Source organism: Syngnathoides biaculeatus, chromosome 4 (genome assembly GCF_019802595.1).
Source record: "Syngnathoides biaculeatus isolate LvHL_M chromosome 4, ASM1980259v1, whole genome shotgun sequence".
Taxonomy (NCBI): Eukaryota; Metazoa; Chordata; class Actinopteri; order Syngnathiformes; family Syngnathidae; genus Syngnathoides; species Syngnathoides biaculeatus.
Window position 1 is genome coordinate 28,192,359 of NC_084643.1, and position 16,047 is coordinate 28,208,405.

The window sequence follows — 16,047 nt, forward strand, 5'->3', positions numbered from 1 at the left end:
CTCAGCGGGGGAGACTTGTACGGTTCCAGGTCCTCGGCGATCCCACCACACACAGCTCGGTCCCAGTCCCAGCGCGCCCCCCCCCCCCCCTCCCTCCTTGAGTTCCACACACGTGAACTTTCTCGAGTCTCACGTGGCGACAAAGGCCAGCTTATGCCGCCGAAAGCCGCTCATATCCTGCACAAAACATCTCCAAAGCTGCCCCATGAGTCTCTGGGAGGACACGAGCTACATTTCACACTACAGATTGACGAGCTAAGCATTGAACAGAAACAAAATCCCTTTTTACCCCCCTCCTGTCCCCCACTTCAATATTTAAATAAACCAGAACAGAGGGATGATAAATATGCTATTACACAAGGCTGTACAGGTAGATGCTCTCTCTCGTTTCTTTTGCACTGCAAAGTGACTTCACAATACATCGGCTGAAGTACTGCTTGGGTCATTTAGAGGTACCAGCATTTACTTTTAATCTCTTAATCTCAACTACAACACAAACAACTGATCAACAGATGACTAAAATGAAATGCAACCATTGAAAACAAAAGAAGGTAAATATAAATATCCTTCATGTCTTTGGGTAATTTTCAACTCGAATGAATCACCAGGACATGCTGGCAGGAGCTCAAAATGGCCGTGAACATAAATAGATGCTAATTACTGTCACGTGACTTTTTAATGCATGCACTTTGCAGAACACACACAAAAACTGACAAATAAGAGCACTAAATGCTGTTGGCGTCGACGCTAAGACAAACAGGATTTGAGTGGAACTGAACTGTGAAAGAAATTGTACATTTGAACTTTTTTTTTATTGTAGTTTCAATGCTTGCAAAATGAAAACAATAAATGAACGTGAAAATAAGTTTACAACACAAAAATGCCACTGGCTTTGTTTTTTTTCCCCACTCACACGCCTCAAACATCTTTTATTTTCCCCTCTCAGCCTTTTTGTATTGAATTAAAAAAAAAGAAACGAAAGAACACTGCTAAAGAGGCTCTGCCCCTGTTTTGAATGCACAGACTGTACAGTAACAACAACATAGTGAACCTGCATGAAATATGCACATTGAAATATCACAACACTTAAATGACAGCAGATTCAGGACTCAGAGGCAGCAATAAGTGGCTAGCTTGGGTAATCAAAACAGCTATCAATCGGGAAAAATCGTGATCGATTATCACATTTTGCCTTTTGTAGCCATCAAAACTGTCGTGAACGATGTTTGACTGGAAAACAATTTCACTTGTGGAGATATAGAATCAAATTAGGTCCGCAGATGATTCGCGATTATTCCTCAACATCCATTTGCAAAATTTCATTACTTAAATAGCTCACGGAGGGAAAATTGTGCAGCTCAAGTCTGGACGTGACAGGATGAGGTGGCGAGCGGAATAAAGGGGAAAACAAGGTCATGTTCAATAAGTTAATTAAGGTTAAGAATGAAACATGTGATACATCAAAATGCATGTCGGGTAATGTGGAATTGGGCCGTCAGCGGGACTTCTTTTGTCGCTGACTGCTTGCGTCGGAGCCCGAAAGGTTGGAGGAAATACGCCAGCTCTGCTCAGGGCTCAAACCAAATAAACCAAACATGTGCAACTGCACATTTAAAAAACAAACAAACAAACAAAAAAAAAAACTCCACTAAGAAACCAACAACCCAAAAAAAAAATATTATAGATATTTATATATTAGAAAGCTATACACAAGCATGTTAATTTCACAGATTTTTTTTAAAGATTCTTAATATTACCATTATTATATATATAATTAGAAATACACGTTTAATAACAAACTTCTACAAAGATAGAACAGTTCAGCAAAGCATTGGATCTCAGTTTGTTTCATGGCTTAGGGCTCCCAAGCCCCCTCCTCCCCCAAACAAGGTGGGGGTGCGCTATCCTTCTCTTATTAGCAAAGCTATCAAAAACACATTCTGGCTTATAGAAACTACAAAAAGCCACAAAAAATGCTTTGCTTTGTATTCCTTTCATATGAAAATATAAGCAAGTGTATCGTACAATTGTTTTTTTCTTTGTTTTTGTTTTCTTCCTTTAATAATACTGATAGTAATAATACTCGATCCAGAGGGTTCTCGATTACACTTGGGGTTGTCCTCCCTCCGCACCTCCCTCACCCCCCACTTTTTATACACTAAAAGTTCCAAACGTGTCGGGGCTCCTGTACAGTCCTTCAAATGTTGCATATTAGCTTTTCCTTTAGCGAGTAAATAAATCTTGAAATGTCCGGCAACTTCTTTACCCCACCTTTTCGACCTCTATTTACATAAATACGTTGAACCTGCAACATGACATTATCTAATGTTAACACACACTTGTTTTTTTTTTCGTTTTTTTTTTGCAAGGGAGACGGTACATAGCGATGAAACTGACACTATACACACGCGTATTTGTCGAGTGCTTAAGGTGTTTTTGTCACGCACTCAATCTCATGTTGATGCGCCTCTTTTTTTTTCTTTTTAAGTTACTGATGATTCTCTGCGGTGAATTGGAACTTGTATGAAACAGAGTACCTGACTATTGTGATTGGCGATATGCATATATGTACACCTGTGTAAATATATATGCATTTGCGATTGCAATCAATGCATAGTTCCCCAACTGAAAACAGATTCAAAAGACCCCCCTCCCTCCAATAATTGACATCTACAAGAGCCCCCCGGTTTATGTGATGTCATATGTATAGCATAAGAACGCACTCAGCAAAAAAAAAAAACAAAAAAAATGGTTGTAGACTTTTGAGAGGGATTGTCAGATGATTGTGGTATTGACAGAGGGCTGTCGTTGATGACGTAGAGGCGGGTGGGGGTGGGGGTTGGTTACGTTGGGGAGAGGGCCGCGCTATCATGTGGCCCAGCCCTCGGACAGGCGCACCCGCTTGATGGAGGGGCTTTCGCGCTCGTCCAGGGCGGGCCGGGCCAGTCCCAGAGGAGAGTGGAACTCGTTCCTGTGCTCGTCGCGGTCGCTTCCTTCGTGGGAGCTGCTACAACTGCTCAGGCTATCGACCGGGGAGCGTCCCGAGTCCTGGCGGGACGAGGGGTTCTGGGGAGGGACTACCCCGCCACCACCGTAGCCCCCCGGTGTGCTGCTGGTGCGATCTCTAGGAGGAGAAACAGGTTCGGACTTGATGTGCAGGCTTTGAGCAGAGGGCAGGGAGAGATTTGAACCCTGACATAAGTGAGAGCTAGAGCAATTTCTGTAGGAAGGAAGAGGAAACGAAAGGTGTTACAAGACACACAGCACACAAACATGCATCAGAGCATTTATTTATCTCCAAGAAGTGTCAAATTTGTGCTGTGAAGGTTGGAAAAACGGGTGGTGTGCAGTACAGTACAGTGCAGTGTAGTGGTGCCTTGACCTACAAGTTCAAGCTCTTCTCTGACCATGCTCACAACTCAAAACATTGGTGTCCCAAATCATCCTTCCCCATTGAAATGAATGGATATGCCGCTATTCCATTCCAGCCCCACAGAAAAACAACAAAGGTTTTGCTTTTTAATAGAAAAATAACTCTACATTATCGTATTTTACAAATACTAGTGGGGATTAAAATCTCGTGTGGCTCCTTCTAGTGTGTGTGCCACCAGGGAGCATGGTGAAACAGACATACTGACTGATATAGTGCACATAAAAAAGGGGTCACAAGTGCTCAGTAAGCTGCAGTAACATTGGTTATTTTCGCAGTGTTAACAATATATGCCTGTGAGTATTGTCACAGTCTGGCTGTTGTTTATTGTAGACTATAGTTTGTATTCAAATGTCCATTGGTTAATGGGTTGTGACATTCCTTTCCTGTTGTGATTTGCATTATATGTTAGCATCAAGCTAATGGATTTCTGAGTAAGGCCCCGTAATGTGTAATTGTCTTTTTGGATGTTTACAGTGACAGAAACTGTTCACCTCTGTCAACTGCTGCTTGTCCTAAAGTGAGTTGAGTTTGCTGTCAGCATCAAATGCTTGTAGCTAAACTTTTTTTCTCTCAAGGCAACCCAACAAAACCAACTGATCAATGGCTCTTGTCTTGAGAAACTCGCAAGTCGAGGTACCACCACACACTGTTCGGGCTATCGGGTGTGACATCGTTCTTATGTGATGAACCATGCATTTCAAAAGGGGGGGAGTTGCGTCCACTCACCCGAGCTGTCCGAGGGCCGAGTGCTGCATGTTCTGAAGGTGTTGCTGCTGCCAGCCGCTCATGGAGCCCAAATGCAATGAGCTGCCACTGTTGAAGCCAGACAGTGAGGACAAGTCTGCACTGTTCAGGGAATACTCTGTGTAGGTAGAAAATGATTATTGAGTTACAGCACGTGAGTAAGTTGTTGCCAAAATCCCTCGTCATTTGTGTAACAACAGCACCCTCTTCTGTTTAAAATTTGTACAACATACCAAAAGTGAAGTAGAATTAAAGGCCAGACTGGCGTCAGCGGGCCAGGAGGGCCTTTTCTGCATTTATACCGATCATATTTATAGAGAGCACTCTGATTGAAACATACAATGTGCTAGAAAATAAAACAATAGTTTGGTTTTTACTAAAGGGCATATTTTAAACTTTTTTTCATTATCTCTTTTTGCAAATAAATGGCCTAAATCAGTGATTGTCTGTGTAGCACGCATGCCACTAGTTGTATTAGTTGTAACGAAGTACAATACAGTTACAATTACTCATTAAGAACCGTTTTTGTGTTGTGACATTATTTGTTTTAATTGAATCGTTTAAGTACAATTTTCAATTTTCCTCTATTTAAGAACAGTGTAATTGGTGAAATTGTCCATAATTTTACAGTGGCCTAAAAAATACAAATGATTATTTTGAGGAATGAAACCTGTGTCACATAAAAAAAAAAAAAAAATGAAAACATGGCCCTACTACACTACTGTTTTTTAATATTCATTATTATGGTGGCACTTTAGAGAGCAATGTAATATTATTAGTGGTATTTAGGTGGCACTTGGTGTTGAGAATTGAGGTACAATAGCTGTAAATGGCAATATTTGTACTGCATTCGGAATGTGGGAGGAGCTATGTTGTTAAGAGTTTATGGAAGAAAATCGATTATTTTAGGCAAACATATACACACATGCAGTAAATAGCAAAATATCAGAAACTGATAATTTTTCAATGGTCTTGAACTTTTTATCCAGAACTCTATAAAAACCTCCCAAGTATAAAATTCACTGAAAGCATTATTTGCATAAAATCAAAAATGGTCACACTATCAGATGAGTATTCATTGAAATGTTTTTTTTTTTTTTTGGTTAGATTTTACGTATGTAGTTATAAAATGTAATTACAAAGTCCACATTAATTTTTCGGTAAAATGTAATGGTTTGTGGTACATACCTGTACCATAAGAAGTGGAAATGGCCGACGGGTAGCCACCCATGCCTTGTCCTGGCAGAGTTGGAGTTGCTACTGACACAACTGGAGTGGCCAGTGACTGGGCAGACTGGGAGTTGTTTATTCTCTGGTTCTGTGACAGGAAAGACAATAAACAGAGAACAAGGAGATGAGGGAAAAAAAGAGAGAGGCTCGAGAGTGTTTCATAGACAACAAAGCCTCATCAAAGCAAGAAAGTTAGAAGCGTTTTGTTCATTCCTTTATTGATGGGGAAATGAATACGATGCCAACTTGCGCAGGGAAGCAATTGCCTGACACGCGCTGAACCCAGGCAACCCTGTCATTTACCCTCACTGAGGGCTCGCTGTCGCTATAGTAACACCATCTGTCTCCAAGGCAACGCAAGGTAGCGATAGCAAAGGAAGGTGACGTGCTTTTCTGTGGCGAAGGTGAGCAAGATGGGCTTTGATGCAAAAAAAGAAAGCATAAAACAACAAAGTAATAAACAGTGGAAGTGTGTGTTTGTGTGTGTGTGTGTGTGTGTGTGTGGTCGTATGAGCAGAGAAAAGTGGAAGGCAGAAGAAACAAATTTCCTAATGAAACTAATGAAAGTAAAATATCAGGTCAACGTGCTGTTACAGTCACACAACACTGGAGGGCACTATGTATCCAAACACAGTGAGCCCACTTTTCAGTTCCAAAAATGGACAAAAGCGGATTCTGAATTATCAGCCTGCGATGGTCCCGGTTGTGGCGGCAAAAAGCGAGCACAAATGAAAAGGAAAAAGCGACCGTTTTTCCAATAATTGGACAAAAAAAAAAAAAAAAATTTAAGGGGCATTTGGAGGAGGCTGCTGGGATTTTCTACATTTAGGCTGTCACGACTTACCAATAGCAGATCGACATCCTCAGACTGAGGGCATTAAAGGGGAGGGTGAAATTGCAATTAGAGAATGTGTGTGAGAAAAGACTGGACACTCGGTGAGGCTCAAAAGATGATGCGGCTATGACATACCTACAGTAAATATACAATGGATACTGACAAAAGAAAATTATCTTAAATACACTTGCTCATAAAGTTGGAATGAACCTATTTATTTATTTTTTAAACCGCCTCACATGAAATATAGACAAATGGTGTTTCAATTGATTCCACTTGAGTAACTTGGTCAACCTAATGTTATTATTGCATCTGTAGGGATTAATGGAGACTTGTTTCAGAAAACAGAGACCCCAACTTTATGGGAAAGTGTGTATAATATATCACAGCGATCGTCAAAGAGTGCTACAAAGAGTCCCTCTAGAGGATTGCTAAAGAATAATTGAACCAAAATATACAATAATTTACAAATAAAACGTGCATTCCAATCAAACAGAATGAAGCTTGTAGCTACGGTATGCATTCATCCTGTTTAAAAGTTTTTGTCCACTCCATTACAGTTGTTTCCTTTTTAATGTACATATATTTTTTTTATTAAGTGCACTAATTTTAGTGTATTATGCAGCTGTATTTAACCTTTAAGCACACAAAATACCATACATTTGCATTTATTGTTTAAGAAACTTTTGTTTTAAAACCTTTAAGTATATTTTCCATTCAACTTTTATATCGAATATATTTAAACAAAATTCAATATTTTTAGTACAGTTTAATGTCTATCTATCTATCTATCTATCTATCTATCTATCTATCTATCTATCTATCTATCTATCTATCTATCTATCTATCTATCTATCTATCTATCTATCTATCTATCTATCTATCTATCTATCTATCTGTACTAATGTTCATACTGTACATGCAGTTACATTATATTGTCTTACGGTAATAAAGTATATGCCAAAAAATAAAATGCGTAAAAACACCCACCTGTTTCTGATAAATATTTAGACCTTCTTTGCTTTTGGAGAGCTAAGTAATTTTGAAGTGGTACATTACGAACAAAGTTCCAGAATCATTGATAAATCGGATTTGGGTTGCAAAAAAATAGCCTGATCAAATGCAAGTTCAAGTTAAAATCATTTTAAATGGCAAAAAAATAAAAAGAGGCAAGATTGGAGGAAAACAAGAAGTAGGACAATGGCGACCAGAGGGTTTACTCACAATCGAGGGCATGTTGTTCTTGGCACCGTGCGGGATGAGCACACGGAGGTCGGGTTTGCGGTTGTTCATGCCTAAATTCATGGGCGGGGGCGACTTTGCCTGCATGTTCTTGTTCATGCCGGCCTGAGAGACCAGCAAACCGGGGGAGTTGCGGTGGTTGCCATATCCATTTCCTGAGAAAACAAGAGAAAGAGAGTTGAGTCAGAAACATTCAAGAAGTACAAGTGTTCAGTCGGCACCTCCCAGTCCAACATCTTTAAGGCCTTGACCAAACACTTTTGACAAAAAGTCAAACAAAATTTTTAAAATGGCAGTGGACATGCTTGTTATTTGGCGTTCTGTTTCTGGTGTGGCTTAGCAATCCCTAAAATATAAAGATATACACAGTAATGTACATAGAAGGTATCGTGAGAATTGGCCAAAATACCTTTTGACTTTAAAAGTCAAACTTGAAACAAACAATATATCTTGTGTCGCATTGTTAACAAAGACATCATTATCTGTTAAATCTGCTTGATGTCAGCAGGATGACACAAAAACCCACTGGCAAAATAAACTCAACCAAAATTAGTGGAGCGATTTGTTTGGAGTGAGGATTAATGCACAAAATTTCCATTTAACAACAAGTGTTTGCTAAAAATAAGACTTCTAATTACTTCTGCCCAAGATTTTATGTTTTCATTTTCAGTCTTATTTTGTTAGTTAGCAGTTTTGGAAAACATCAATATGCACACACAAGATACCACAAAGGAGAACCCATAACATTTTGGGCTGATCCAGGATACCCTTGCCCCGACTCCACCCTTTTAAAAAAAAAAAAAAATGTCATTACAGGAATTGGCGACATGATGTAGAACTGGTTAAGACATCTGGCTAACATTTCTGAGGACCCGGGTTCAAAACCTGCCTCATCTATGTGGAGTTTAAATGTTCCTGCCTGCCTGCGTGAATCCTCCGGGAACTCTGATTTCCTCCCACATCCCAGAAACCTGCTAGTTAGGTTGACTGAAGACTCTAAAAATGCTCGTAGATGTGACTGTGAGAGCAAAGATCGCTGGGATTGGTTGCAGCACACCTATAACCCTAGTGAGGATAAGCGATATGAAAGATGAGTGAATTTTAGGAATGACTTTTTTTTCCCCCCTACAATTACCACAATTACACATGCGTAAAGGATGATGGCACTGACAGGGTGAAGTTCCACCAAGAGTGAATGAACAAAACAAAAAAGATTAGGTGGCAAATAAAAAATGAATTTGCTCCATTTTGAATGAGTTCTTTGTTGGACCATTAACATTTATGTTGGCAATTTTATTTGGGGTATAAGATGATGATGAAAAGCACTCTTGATGCATGTAATATTCAGTTAATCTTCATGACCAAATTTCGGCAGCTAGGCCCCACGGAATGTGTTGAAGTCAAGGTGCTACTAAGTACTACTCTTGTAAAATAAGATTCCAGAGTTGAATAACTGTTGAAAATCCTGCAGTGTAAGTTCGTTTGAATACACAATACTGTATTCTATTTTCACCTGGCAAGGTTTTCACATCTATCATTCTTTTCAGTCATTTGGCTAAATGAGCCATAGAACCGTTACTCTCTGACAGAGAACCCTGGAGTGGTCCTATCACCGACTTGGCGGCGATAGAAAAAGTGGACCTCCTCTTCCAACTCTGTCACAGTCAGTTAAGGCTACATGTGCCCAGCAACAGCCAGTGAATCATGTAAAAACATCAAATTACGGGTAGCAAGACCACAGAGGGATGGGGCCCATCATTTGGCCATCAGAGCTAAACTCGTGTGGTTTCTCCACACAAAGACCCTCCCTTGGGGCTGCCACCAACTCTGCAAAGAGCACACAAGTGCAGCACACGTTTTTTTTCTCTCGTGAAAAACGATGTGGTGAAAACCTCGCAATATCATGAAGACAAAAAAAAAAAAAAAAAATAGGAGGAAAGCATTCCTGCAAGCAACATAGTCTTTGTTTCTAACCCGATCCCACAAGCTGGTCCCCCCTTACTTCTCCTTCCTTCTTCCAAGGGCTAGAACACAGGCCGCACTGTGGACTTTTCCCACTTGAAAGACAGGCAGGAATTATACGTTAGACATAAATGAATTTCCTAATCATATACTCCGGGGGGAAAATGAGTTGCAGATGTCTTCCTGGGCAATTTCCCTTGCTGATCTTTGTTTAATTTGAGAGCGAGGTTTTTGTTGTTTGGAAATGAAAAGTCTCAAAAAGCACAATTTGAACAATTTGAAGAGTAAACGACCGCAAGCGGTGACAGTGAACGAATTAGCGCGCGCGTGTGCGCACACGCTCAGCTCATGTGTGGGTGCTTCGTTGTGTGATGTGATTCTGTTAATATACAGTGTCATGCATATTTAGCCGTACACACGTTTTCATGCGGATGGGCCTAAATGTGCGAGAGGGGTGTCTTTGTGCGTTTGAAAGTAAAAAGCGAGCTATGCATATAGATGCACGTGTGTGTTTTCTATGGGACCCTCTTAGTTCTATCTCAATCCTCACATTAGCAAAGTGGCAGCTGCCTCTTCAGCTTTCCTGCTCTCTCATTCTCATGGCTGGCCCTTTGTGAGCTGGAGTGGGTGCATGTGGAGATAGATGAATGAGACCTCACACACTCCTAAAACACGCATTGACGCCATGCATACACACACTTTAGCAAATAACCCATGCCTTAGTGTTTCTGCAGGGATGAAAACGTGCTAGGGGAGTCGCATTAATACACCGTTAGTCAGAATGACACACGGACTTCATGTTGGTAAGGCTTCAATCGGACATCTGTGCGTTGCCATCGTGTGGAGATGGCCGTGGTCCAGTCAATTATTACCGCTCGATGATCACCAGTGGAACAGGCCACTCCTTAAAGCGTTTTACAAGTAAAATTATGAAGTCATTCAGCAAATGACTGTATTTTATTTCACTGTCCCCTCTGATTTTGTGACAGATGCTCCGATTCAACTCACAGAGCCGCGAGAGCCACGAACACACTATAAGCGACTTTGCATGGCACGGGCTCCAACAGACAACTTGGAGAGGAAGTGATATCACAGCCGAGTCTGGAGCCAGTTAGGTGGAAGGGATGAGCTCATGTATAAACTGTCATGTCTCAAGAACCCTGTTATGTGAATTCAGAGATGTAGTATATGTCTTAAGATAATTCTTGAAAACTTGCATAGACTGAGAACTATGTAGTACTCAATTGTGTGGTTTTCACCATTTTGGTTTTCCTGGACTTTTGGGCATGGATACAGCAGCCGCACGGGACACATGTCGCTGGTCGGGTATGGGTTGCTCCTCAACTACTACATAAGAACTTGAGTGCTTTTGTTTCCGTCGGTCGCTATCCGGTGCAATTATGATGCGCAGTTAGCTAGCTAACCAAGCCTACACCCCGAAAACGCTTTTTCCCTTTTGATAGTTCACTGGCGTAGCTGCTTTGGAGCGCCTCATTGTCAGCAGTAAGTGTGTGCAAGTCGCAGAGAGGGGGTGGAAGAGTGAGGTCATTTTTTTTTTTTCTTAGAAGTCTGACTTCACAGCTATGTGGACCAGAGCCTCACGCTGGCGAGGCCGCTTCAGAGTGACTTAGTTGTGTGGTCAGGAAAAGCCACGCGACGACCCAGTGGGATATATTCCAGCCACCTAAGGCTTGAAGTGGATATATTTTTGCGGCACAAACGTGTTATGTAGGAAAGAAAAAGATGCTAGATACACACAATGTAGTTGTTGTCCTCAAAACTGGCAAAGATTAAGGCTTTATAATGAGCTCAAAGGAGACCTCGGTCCGGGTTCCTCGTCTTTTTTTGGGGGTGGGGTGGGGGCGTCTTCCAGTTAGTGTAGGATTTGAAACCTTGAACATGTGCTGTCGATAAACACACACGTTCACACTTCTCCCACATTTCAGAGGAGGAGACATGATGACTCAGCCTTTCAGTAACCTGTCCTCATTGCACTGGACTGGAAGTAGGACAATGTGTGATTCTGACTTCACCCACATGCCAGGTTATTAATGGAGCATAATTTGCTTTCTTAAAACCTGTAAATATTAGTTCAGTCGCAATTATTATCTCGAGATGCGACTGAGATTAGATTTAAATTCTAATTTCTTTCCCATTGATATTTTCATTCAGACGTGTCATTTAATTCTCAGGTCATTGAATCGATCATGGGTTGACCATTCCGGTAGTCTTAAAAAGACGTTTTACCTCTTATCTGAGCCGGCGTCATCAGTTCATGTCCATTGACTAGATAGGACAGCCCGGGTGTTGATGTGGAACCCCAAACAAAGACTGCTAACTTATATAACATTGGGGAAACGACAAGCAAACTAAAAGCTATCTGTAAAATTGAGTATAATTCTATCCCACTACAATATACAACCATCATAATTAGCATATATCTCTCCAAAACTATCTATAAAGACTGAGAAATGTTCTCTTTGAATTCAAATGGAGCTCTTGTTTTTTTTTTAATGTGCTTTATCATTTAGGTGGAAATGAAATTTTTTTGGGGTTAACGTTTAGTGATGTTCCTTCAATTTAACACGTCTTTAAAAAAGCAGCAAATGGATTTCCCCATAGATTGTATTTTTATTTTTAAAAATACAATCTATGGGGAAATCCATTTTACTCAGACGAAAATTAAAGATGAATTTTTGTTGAGAAAGGACCCGGATGTGTTTTATAGTAGATAGACCATGAGACAATTAGAACAATGGATTTAACAAACAGGCTTTAGGGATGTAGGCACAAAACAACATTTTTTTTTTTTTAAACAACGCTGCCACACTTCAGGGGGACCCCAGGTAATAGAAGTCCCAAGTGGGAGCTTGCTGTCATTATGTCTCTTTTACAGACAGTGGAACCATGACATCTGTGGAAACACACACAGACAAACACACGACTCTTCTTTCTTGAAACTGCTGCACTGAAGAAGCACCTGACAGCTATTTGTACAATTCTGATCCAAACTTGTACGCAGAAGAGTAACGTTAAAATATATAAATTAATAATAACGTGATTGCTGTTGAGCCACCTCACATTGACTCACTCATCATTACAATGACCGTCCAAGTTCACATAACACTTCCATCTGTGTTTCCCTGCTGTTTCTCTTTTGCACACATGCCTCAAAGCACCAGTGGGTATTCATCACCGCACACCCCCACAATCTCCCCCTGCACCCCCACTCTGCCTCTAGATATGATTTAAGGGCCCTTTGAATGGAATCTTTTAGTTTTGCACAAGTCTCTCTCTACACGGCGTGTTTTTTGCTGCCGCTGCTGAGCGACGCGCCACACTCCTCACAGAGCGGCTCTGTTCCTTGGCCCCGGTGACACAAAGAGTACATTGGAAGCGTTGCTCTGTAATACGCCGTCGAATGAACACACGCCACAACAAACGGCCCTGTTTTATGTGTGTGTGTGTGTGTGTGAGCGTGTGCGCAACGAGTGACCAGACAGAGAAACCAAGCAGTGACCCCGATGACGGAGCCCTAGGGGCCAGACGGGGCTGCCCAGCTGTGTCCCACTGAGGCACCACCCTGAACCCTCCACCCCTCCTCTCCATTTTTACACTGTAAAATATGTTGAGGCTATAAAATTTCACCCTTTAAATGGGGGTCTCTTTGCCATAAACTTGGGCCTGACATGCCCTGAGGGACCAACCTACTGGCACAAAGAAGCTAAAACATTACATTTGCTTACATAGGTTTCTTGGTTCACTCAAATCTCTGTAGGCTATATAGATGTTTTTGGGGGTATCGTTAGACACTAAAACACTGCATCAATTTGGTTACAAGACATATGGTAGCTGTTAATGTGTGGAGAGGAAGTAAAGAATCTGGTTGTAAGGGGATACAAAGAACTACAAATGTATCGGTTGTAGACGACCGCAATGTTCCCCTGGAGCGTCCTCCATTTTCCCCAAATGTTTGCTTTATTTATTTATTTATTTATTTAATTTTAGTTGAAAATTATGTATTTTTAAGAGAATTTTTGACACATAAGTTTTACATATTTGTGCACATATGTTTCTGAATCACAGGGTGAGGGGGGTGGGTGGGTGGTCAATGAGTTAGCCTCACAGTTCTGAGTACCGAGGTTCAAGTCCCGGCCCCGTCTGTGTGGAGTTTGCATGTTTTTCCCGTTGCAGTGGGGATTTTCTCCAGGGACTCCGGTTTCCTCCCACATCCCCAAAACATTCATTTATTGGTGACTCTAAAGTGCCCTATGTTTTGGTTGTGAGTGCAAATGGTTGTTTTCCTTTATGTGCCCTGCGATTGGCTGGCAACAAGTTCAAGGTGTACCCTACATCCCGCTCGGAGATAGTTGGGATGGGCTCCAGCAGTCCCGTGACCCTTATGAGGGATAAGCGGCTCGGATAACGCATGGATGAATGTTTCTTAGTAGGAAGCAGTGGTTCATACAGGTGCCTCACAGTTCTGAGGATCCAGGTCCAAATCTAGCCTCGCGTGTGTCGACTTCACGTTTTTCCCGTGGCTGCGTGGGTTTTGTCTGGCAACTCCAGTTTCCTTCAACATCCCAAAAACATGCGTAGTAGGTTGACTGAAGATTCTAAATTGCCCATTGGTGTGAATGTTACTGCGAATGTTTATTTCTTTCTGTGCCCTCCGATTGGCTGGCGACCAGTTCAGGGTGTAGCCCACCTATCGCTCGAGGATAGCTCGGATAGACTCCGGCACTTCCATGACTCTTGTGAGGACAAGCGGTACGGAAAATAGATGGATGGATATTTCTGAGTACAGGCGTAGCAAGCTCCCTCTAGTGGTACATGAAAGAATTACTGCCCGAGTTCAGTTTATTTGTATTTAACTTTGCATTTCTGAGTACTTTAAGAACAATTTATTTTGGAATAACTTTAACTAATTAGTTGATTTAGGACATTTTAATTGTCAAAAAAAACATTTTTTTTCCACCCCAGATATTTAAGAGCAGTGGTAATGTTTAAGATGTGGAAAAATGTTACAATGATTTAGAATAATATGAAACATAATTTTATGGATAAAACACTTTTTTTATTAATAATTTGGCCTATGATACCATGAATACATGAACGTGATACTTTGAGATATAAGTATTTTTTTTAGGTGGGATTTGGTGTAAAATGTTTGAGAACTACCGTTCTATATTTATCATTGATTAAAAATGTATGAGTTTGTGCTATATGGGCTTGCCCTATTTAACAAGTTACTTTACCTTACAATTTGACCGGCAAATAATGACTTTCAAGACCTGAAAAGTTGCTCAGCAAAACAACCATGCTACAAAAATAAGTACTGATCAAATGAAAGAGTTAATTGCTTTTTGGATGATATTAACTCAAGAGAAAAAAAAGCATTCATTAAAATTGAAGAATATTAAGTTGACAACTACAGTAATGCTTCACAAATTGACAATTTGATCTTGATCTAAATAAATCTCAGCCGTATATGGCAGAAGACAACATATATATGTATTAAGAGTCCGGTATTGCTTAGGTTTCCCCCTCATCAGGAATTACTTTTCATTTCTCGCCCCTCCCCATCTTGTATGATTTTATTGCTAAACTCAAGGGGGGCAGGATGTGTCACACACGGTAAACATTCCCAGATGAAATTCATCACCACTAACATCAACAATTCATGGACAAAATCTCCACTTGGTTTTGGGTTAATATTAGTCATGCAGTTTATAGACCCGAATGTGTGAGCGGATACTTTGTATGGGCTACTAGACAACGGTGTGAGGGTGTGAAGACGTTCTTACCAGCACTGGTGCCTGCGCCAGTGGCAAGGTCGGCGCCCATGAGGCCACCTAAAATGTAAAGAAATGAATGGGTGAATGAATGAAGGGGGTTCGGCACATGTTGCATTTACTCTGCTTATTCTGCACGCCGTTTCACCGGCACATTAATGTCGTGGATCCAAATGTGTATTGCTACCAGAGAAAAATGAAGACCAACCAATTGGAGGCTGTCGTCCAAGAAAAATGACACATTATTATTTTTAAGCCATATGAGGTGGAAGGGTGGGAGGGTTCAGAAACTCGTGCGGTTTGGTGTGGATGCTGCAAGGTCCAAAGCTCATATTTAGTTTTGTGCTGGCGTTTCTTGCATCCAGTTGTAATGACAGGGTGAGGGTGTGGGCTGAAGGCCTCAGACCAGTGGGACAGAAAAAGGACTCTGGACAACAATAACAAACCAACAGGCTTGATTTCCTTATGTCACAAGCACATTGAAAGACAAAGCTCGACATGAGGCCAGACAACTATTCCGCTCATTTCAAATCAGCCACAGAATGCAATTAGACTGCTATGACAATGACTGATCCATGGCGGAGTTGATCACTTTCCATCCATTTTCAATACCGCTTATTCTGTTCACTGACAACTGCAAGGCGCTTCGCCTCTAACATAGTGCCGGATGGTATCTCCTGGGTGAGGAGATATGGACAGGCACCTTAACACTAAAGTGAAGTTAAGTGACGTGTGACGTATGTCACGCATGCAGCAATGGAGAAACTAACAGCAACAGCAACTGCAGTTGTTTATATTCAACCTCC

General features: G+C 41.1%; 1 protein-coding gene across 10 annotated transcripts in view; it reads right to left on the bottom strand.

Annotated features, from left to right (window-relative positions):
- Positions 1 to 1,841: 1,841 nt before the first annotated feature.
- The window catches only part of mef2cb (myocyte enhancer factor 2cb), a 66,117-nt gene continuing 51,911 nt past the window's right edge, over positions 1,842 to 16,047 (bottom strand). For 6 of the 10 annotated variants that reach the window (XM_061817564.1, XM_061817554.1, XM_061817557.1 and 3 more), the window contains 5 exons: positions 15,254 to 15,301; positions 7,467 to 7,639; positions 5,366 to 5,495; positions 4,160 to 4,295; positions 1,842 to 3,220 (listed from right to left, as the gene is read on the bottom strand). In XM_061817564.1, the coding sequence (XP_061673548.1) occupies positions 2,869 to 3,220; positions 4,160 to 4,295; positions 5,366 to 5,495; positions 7,467 to 7,639; positions 15,254 to 15,301 (839 nt within the window). In that variant the 3' untranslated portion in view covers positions 1,842 to 2,868. The remainder of the gene's footprint in view (positions 3,221 to 4,159; positions 4,296 to 5,365; positions 5,496 to 7,466; positions 7,640 to 15,253; positions 15,302 to 16,047) is intronic. The other 4 variants (XM_061817559.1, XM_061817560.1, XM_061817562.1 and 1 more) reach the window with 2 other exon arrangements.